Source organism: Cicer arietinum, chromosome 3, assembly GCF_000331145.2.
Source record: "Cicer arietinum cultivar CDC Frontier isolate Library 1 chromosome 3, Cicar.CDCFrontier_v2.0, whole genome shotgun sequence".
NCBI lineage: Eukaryota > Viridiplantae > Streptophyta > Magnoliopsida > Fabales > Fabaceae > Cicer > Cicer arietinum.
In genome coordinates this window covers 36,034,339-36,042,652 of record NC_021162.2, presented here as the reverse complement: position 1 = coordinate 36,042,652, position 8,314 = coordinate 36,034,339, and the positions used below count along the sequence as shown (strand labels likewise).

The window sequence follows — 8,314 nt, the reverse complement described above, 5'->3', positions numbered from 1 at the left end:
TTTTTTTTGTGATATATATATATATATATATATATATATATATATATATATATATATATATATATATATATATATCACATAAAAGGTGTTAAGATTCATTAACTACCAATATAATTTTATTATCATAAATTTAAACGTATTTAAACAATTTTCAAGTATGATAGATTTAAACACCTAAATATTATAGTTAACCACATTTCAAATTAATAAAGTTAGTTTAATGACTAATGAGTTTTGATATCCCACATATCACATTAACCATCTACTATTAAACATAGTTAACCACTTAAGATTTTATGAAAGATGCCAAATTTGGTTTGTTCAATGCTGCAACACAAGATAAGAAGGAAGGGAAATTACCACTTGCAATTACTTGAGCTGAATTCCCATGTGAATCCTTAATCTTCAAATCCATCTTGGGGAAACCCAAATGGTTGTTGAATTCTTGCACTGCAATTTCCATTCCTATCTGTTGTTGTTTTCCCATTAATGAAACTAAATCAAGAACACCACCTATGCTCATAATAGACCTTTGGGGAACTAAGCAGTGGCATCTTTGAACCCTTAACCATGTTAACAAGTGTAGGACATAGAAGCAAACAATGAGTTGCAATGAAGAATTCCTTCCCATTTTTTTTTTATTCCTTTCAACTTATTCTCCAATAATATGTTAATATTCAATTTGTATACAGTAGGAGAATTAATTATTATTTATTTAAAAGTCTCCTCGTCATATTTTGTTAAAAAAATGTAGCAAATTATTCCTTAGGAAGCTCATTCATACCGTTATTATATCTATAGGGTGGCTTGTTATCTTTTTTTTATAATGAAGTTAAGTTAATCCTTACCAACTTGCTTATAAGGGTGACTGTTTTTTATAATACATATCTTCACGTTCAACACTATTAAAGATTGTATGTAAATTTAAATAATAGGTGGTTTGATTGACTACAATATTATACTTTATCTAGAAATATAAGTAAAACTAGTTTATATTTTATGAAATGAAATGTAAGCAACGCTCAAGTATTTCTTTTTTATTTAATGATGATATCTTTAAAACACCCTTCATTTAATTTAATTTTTCTATTTTCAATGTTTCAATTTATTGATCATAGAATGTGATTTAAGTAATAAACTTAAATTTTTATTGAGATTACATAGATTAAATATGATCTACTACGTACCTTTCTCAATATGCATTCATTTGAAAAGGAGTATCATATTGTTTTTATTGAATTTAATTATTTTGAAACTAAATTTAATTAATCCTTACAAAAATACTTATAAAATAAGAAATGTCTCTATTTATAAATTTTGTATATGGACTCTAGATTTTCTTAGTATTATCTACACTGGTTGAACAAGTTACCCTGCTAATTAGTTATTATTATAACAATCAAACTAGAAGTTTGACTAGACAAAAGTCAACGGTAGAATATGTATGCATGAGAGGTGCTGCTTAATTCAGATCAGAGCTATCACTGCGGCTTAGAAAACGATTTCGGTTTGACTCGGTCTTAAAAGGAACTTTCCAAGCTACTTCTTTCTTTGGCTTTTTCTTTCTTACAGTTAATAATGAAATTAACTCATGATTAGTTGATCACAAAATTTACTAACAGGAAAAACATTAGGTCCCATGAATACAACTCACATAGAGATATCCCTCTTTTTATTTTTATTTTTATAATAAATATAAGTATTTACTGTTTAATTGTTTAAACAAATAAAATTGACTCAGTTCTATTTTATATATATGAACAATATTTTGATTTTAAAATTAACTTTCAAAATTAAAAACTTACTACCACCTTAAACAGACCAATTCAATTTTTAATTGAATGTAATTGGTCCTTGCAACCTCTCTTTTCAAATTTTACATCTTTTCAAGGTGAGAGTTCTGAGTTTTTTTCTTTCAAATAATGATGAAAAAATACACTTAAATTCATGTTTCAATTACACGTAGAGATTTCTTTTCTATACACTGAATATCTCTTTCAACCAAAATTTGAATTAAACAAAATTTGAACTTTAATTCGATATTTCTTATTAGAGTTTGAATTGTATAGATTTATTTGCTTATTGTTGTAAAAGGAAACCGATTTCCTTATATGCACATACTGGACCGTTTCTTATATTTGAACTATGGTTTAGCTGGCACTTCCTTATTTTGTGGCGCGTAGAACAATTCCCTACTAATTTTCATGATAAAGCTTTTGTAAAAATCAATCAAATGTATGTAACTTTAGGTGCATTCAAAGTGGCTGTCACTTTTTGGTCTTTTGGTTTTTGAAATCAATTTTAAAATTAAAATTTGTTTGGATAAAATAGAGTTGAGTTAGATATTTTGTTTAATTTAAAAAAAAAATCAAAATTCAAAAATTGTAATTTATGTTTTTGTTTTAAAATTAACATGTCATTGTCAATAGACATAACATCACTCTAACAACCATCTATTACCACCACCGTCACCGGCCATTTACCTCTGGCCACTTCCATCACCTCCGACCACTGCCAATACCATCAGTCACTCACCTCAAACACCACTACTGGTAGCATTTTTACCCTTTTAAATCGGTTAAAATGTAAATTTTAAGTCAGTTTTTTGTCGAGTTAATAGCAAACGACTTAAAAAATATGTTTTTTAACTCGTATCATGAACCGACTTAAACATCGTAAATTCAGTTGAACAAACCATTTTTTTAAGTCGGATCTTTTGATCAACTAACTTAATAGATAGGGTTAAAATAATTATTTTTTTTAATAAGTTTCTCATTTTGTTTTTATGCTCCTGATCCATGCATATATACAATATTTCGTATTAAATTTCAAATTAGAGTTTAACCATCTAATAACTAAAATATACACTATAAGATGTTGGTACAAAAAATATAGAGTACAAAGAAGATGTATCTTATTTCTGACTAATCTTGAGACGAAAAAAAAATTTAGATGTCCATTAACAAAATTACAAAATCACAATGTAGCAATATTCAATAGATAGATATTAGTATTGTCATTTCCTTTAATAAATAGCAAAATAAGATCCACACAACGTTTTCGAACTTCTTTAATTTGATCTGGATAAAATGATTTCGAGTCATCAAATATCTGAACAAAAAAAAAAACACAATCAATATCGGTTGAATCCTAATTTGTTATCATACAAACATTAAAAAATACAATCAATAACAACTTATAATTTTTTTATCAAACGAATATAAAAAAACACAATCAATAACATATTATTAAAAAAAATAAGTTTGACATGTCATTTTTTTTCTTCTTTCCCATACTATATAGCTCTTTCTTAAATAAGATGTTATTATCTAAAAATGAACTTATGACTATGTATACTAATCATTCTATTAACGTAAGATGTCAAAATTATTATGATATATCAATAATTATAATAGTAGAAAATTATAAAACAAAATTACTCACAATAATATCTCTATGTGAATCAAGTTTATTATTCAATAAACAAGAACTTGAGAACCAAACCTGAAATAGTGGCAATACAACAGCAACGATGGTTGTGAAGTCGATGTTGAGTAAAGCCAGAAAGTGCAGTTGCAAGTGTCCACGAAGTTAGAGAATAGGGAAGATCAAGTGCAATTGCAAGTGTTCACGAAGTTAGAGAACACATAATGTTTAGAGTGCAATGGTTAGTATAGTGAAAGATGAAACGCTAAGTGCACGTGGTTAGTACAGTGAAAGAAAAAACGCTAAGTGCATAGTCGTTTACTAAGTAACCGAGTTAAACATAGAGGAAGAGAGATATATTTTGTTTTTACTATTATTTTTACCATCTCTCTTAAATAGGTTGCTAATATAACCGTATTAAACGCGTTTCATCTATTTAAAAATTGACATCGCCTTATTTTGTTAACTCGTTTACGTAGGCAATCGAGTTAAACATATCTCCGCATCACTTTTTAAGTTTGGTGGCACATAAACGACTTAAGTCACCGTATTAAAAACTCAATTTCTACTAGTGCACCACCATATCTAATCATTGCCATCACCACTGACCACCTACCTCGGACCATTGCAACCATCGCCGTTGTCACCACAAATTACCCACATTGAACCACCGTCATTCATCACCACACGCTCACCTCAAACATCACCAACTACCCACCTCTAATAACCGCCACTACCATTAAAGGTGCTGGGAAATCCAAGAAAGTGGAGGTCTGAGTTGTGTTTGTCGTTTCTCAAAACTACTTTTATTTTCTTACAAAACTGATATTTTTTGTTTGTTTTAGAAGAGATGGTAAATTCCATCATAATTAACTCACACAACTGCGAGGTCTCAGGTTCGAACCCAGGACAAGACGTCCAACCTAGCAATATCGACATTTTTCAGTTGAGCTATGGCTTAATTAAAGACTACCAAAAAAACCATTCAGCTTACTTTTAAAAAAGGTATAAACAAAGTAAGGTTGAATCGTAGAGAATTAAGATGCGAGAAATATAAGAGAATAAATGAGACATAAATATTTTATATTAGTTCATAACAAATTGTTGCTACATCTAGTTCTCCCCTTACAAAGTGATTTTGCCTCAGTACAGCTGAGAGCTTAATCCACTATTTCCATAAATAGCATACAAGTATTATTTACTCTGCCTCTTCAGGCTTTGATTATTTTTCTCTAGCCTCTACAAGTTGTCATTTCCAGAACCTTGTTCAACATTCTGGAATCCTACCATTGAGGTTCATGAGGGTCGTTGTATATTTCTAGGTACATCTATAGGATGAGAGAGTTGTTGCCACTATCAAGCAGATTTACATCAGTTCTAGTTTGTGTCTGACTTGACACAAAGTATGTTTTTAGGATTTTAACTCTCATTGAGAGGATGTTACAAATTAAGTTATGTACCAGTACAAGAGTGTGAGAGTACTTTGACTGATTTACATCAACTCTAATAACATTCTATGAACAACCTTTTCATTTTAATCAATTTATTGGCTTTTGTAGATTTTCTTCTTAACGACCAACCTTTTTCATTTTCATTCATACATTCTTTTACACGCTCTATTGTAAAGAACTGAGTGAGTTCTTATGAAATATAGAGATGAAGTGTCCATTAAGAATGTTATTGATGGAGATCTTCAATCACCATTTAAGACATACTAGTCTTTAATAAGTATCCATATATATCTCCGTAAATGATTCTTCGTATCTCGGTATTGAGGACAGGGAATCATAGGATACTATGATCAAATCAATCCTTGAATACTTTCAAACACGTAGCAGATTTAGAATGTTCATTAGAGGATATTAAATTATTTTGTCTTCTTTGGAGCGTTAACTTTCATCAGAGCTTTGATTTCTTTAGAGCATTGACTTTTTTAAATGATACATAATAATAATTCAGAGTCAAATGATCAGACGCTTGATGTGATTATTAGAGGCAGAAGGTAGTTACTTGTTTGTCACGTTTATCAAAGGCAGATGCATATTATTTTCTTGTCACGCTTATAAGAGGTAGATGCATATTTTGCTTGTCACACTTATTAGAGACAGAGGCATGTTATTGCTTGTCACGCTTATCAAAGGTAGAGGAACATACGTTTGTTGAATCCATTAGAGACCTTGCTTGTATCTTATAGAATCAAGGGCTTGGTTGCATTTCCAAAGACAACCGAGGTACAACGTTGCTTGTATCTTAAAGTTAACTGAAGCTTGCGACAATAAAGGCGCGTGTCACCAGATTTAGGTTGTAGAGCTAAAGTGAAGTATTGGTATCCTTTGCCTTCATCCAATCATCAGACAATATAACTTATATTGAGACACACGCTTTGTTGTGCTTATTTTTGCAGTATTTTATTTGCTATATTATAACTTGCTCCATTAGTAGATCTCTAATATACTTGTAACATAAGCTATTTTAGAATGGATAGTTATGTCTATGACTTTAATCTGCACACTTAATATATATAGTTAAGGGATAATTGTTCATTATTTGTTTGTTTTTGTTATAATCAAAACACCAACTAGAGGATTGTATGTAAAAATACTTTTGCACTAAAATCATCTTTGACCACCATCATCACTTAGCACCCACCTATGACAACCACCACCACCATCACCTCCGACCACCATCTCCAACACCTACCACCACCACTACCAACCACCATTCCCACCACCATTCACCACTATAGTCACCATAGGTCACACCACGACCATGATAGTTCTTCATCATATGCATATTTTTATTTTTATTTTTAGTCTTATTTATCTTTAATCATTAGTTAATTTAAGAAGTTATTTGATATTAGTTCTTGAAGTTAATGAAATTCTTATGTTCTTATTTCATTGATTACGTAGAGGCTTTTTGTAATTTTGCATTATTTCATTGTTCTAATGCAATGTTGAATTTTGGTGAGAAATCAACATGACCTATGTGGAATATTTCATCCATATTTGAAGTTGTAGATATCAAAATGCAGTCACACCGAGTGCAAATGAAATATAAGCTCCATAGTTACAACTTTTTTGAAGATAACGACACCAAATTTGGAATCAAAAGATGAGAAAAATAAAGTAAACGTCATAAAACAGATGTTATGCGCTTGAGCGTAGATTCCTGCGCTAGGGCGTATTTCTACAGTATTTTTACAATCTATTTTTGTCTAGGATAACTGGAGCGCTCATGGCTTGTACTGGAGCGCACGATGCATTGCAGAATGCATCAAATTATGTTTTTCTTCACTTTTTATGGATCTTTTTGGCTATTTTTAAGTATGGATACTTGTGCCCTAGAAGAAAAACTTAGAGGAGACTGGTACTAACATCATTGAAGGTGTTTTAGCAATAATCATTCATGAATAATTCTTGTAATTCTTCTTTAGGCTAGATTTTTGTTTCTTTGTTATGAATAACTAGATCATCTTTGTTAGGGATGAATATAACTTGATGAAATCCTTAAATATGTGATTTGTTTCTAATTATTTGAATGGGTTAATTGAATTATTTTTTCATCTATGTACTAATGCTTTTTACTGTTTAATCACCTTTAAAGTGTTTTATGATTCGTGTTTTGAAATGGAAGTGAACTTTACAAATGCTTCAGATGAGAAATTCACGACTTTGTAATCGAGGAATAGATACAGATGTGTGAAACCAATTGAGATATTTGCAAAGGCAATACATCAATACGAGAATTTTTGAACATTCAAGCTTAATTCTAATCTTAAATTTACTTAGGAATTAAGAGTTACTTTGGAATTAAAGGTTTTGTCGCTAAAAAATTAGGGCAAGAATAGTAACGAGAATTTGGTAATAATTCAATAAAAGAATTCAGTAATTATGATCAAATTAGAATTCAAGGTGAAACTCATCCCTAGCATTTTTCTCATTATTAAAGTTCAATTTTATTACTCTTGTTAGTTTGAAAATTATTCAACCAATTGAGAAACTTTTTGTTCAATTTTAGTATTTAAAAATAATTTAATAGTATATCGCAATCTTTAAGTTCACGGTCTTACGGTTTTACTATTACTTGCAACGATTTAGTACACTTGTTGAAGCATTATCATATCACCACCTCCAACAATCAACTTTCTTTTTTGACTGCTGCAACTATCATCGACAATCTAATACTACTACAATAAACTAATACTCAATTGAAGGCTAAAATTCAGAACTAAAAATTGTAAACTAAAAATAGAAACTGGTTTTAGTTTTTAAAAAATTTATAACAGAACACCAAAAACCACCCCAATTGGGGAGTTTGAATCCTATTGATCCAAATTTCTCTCGATCTCTCTCAATCCTTTATAGTATTTTTAATTTTTGGATTAAAAGTTTATCATATAAATTATGCACATAAAATTTTACACAAATCTAAACTCATTTAATGTTATTGAAATTCATGAACATTAACGATGCTCAATAAAAATGTATAAGACTTAATTTTGATGTATCTCAATAACATATCAAATGATTGTAGAGTTGTGTAAAATTTTAATTATATGTGAGGGAGATTTGGATTGAGAGGGTCCAAATCCCTCAACGGAGGATTCAGACTATTAAAAAGAAAATTCAAGTCGCACATGAAATAAAGATAAGACTCAACATAGATTTATAAAATGAGATATTCTTCATATTTAATAAGCTAGAATTTATCTGTTTTTATAGTTTTGTTTGATAAGTTAATTTGATGTTTTTAATTCGGTTTTAGTTCTATTTAACTAACTTTATGTTTTGTTTAGATTACAAAGAGAAGTGAAGATTAGACTGATGAAGGATTGTTTGAATGCGCTTAGCTCCAATTATTCAAAAAATTTAAATGTAATCATATG

General features: G+C 29.7%; 1 protein-coding gene across 3 annotated transcripts in view; it reads right to left on the bottom strand.

Annotated features, from left to right (window-relative positions):
* The window catches only part of LOC101491935 (glutamate receptor 2.9-like), a 16,856-nt gene extending 16,050 nt beyond the window's left edge, over window positions 1-806 (bottom strand). For 2 of the 3 annotated variants that reach the window (XM_004510521.4, XM_012718646.3), the window contains exon 1: window positions 361-802. In XM_004510521.4, the coding sequence (XP_004510578.1) occupies window positions 361-631 (271 nt within the window). In that variant the 5' untranslated portion in view covers window positions 632-802. Of the gene's footprint in view, window positions 1-360 lie in introns of all 3 variants that reach the window. The other variant, XM_012718648.3, reaches the window with a different exon arrangement.
* Window positions 807-8,314: the final 7,508 nt, after the last annotated feature.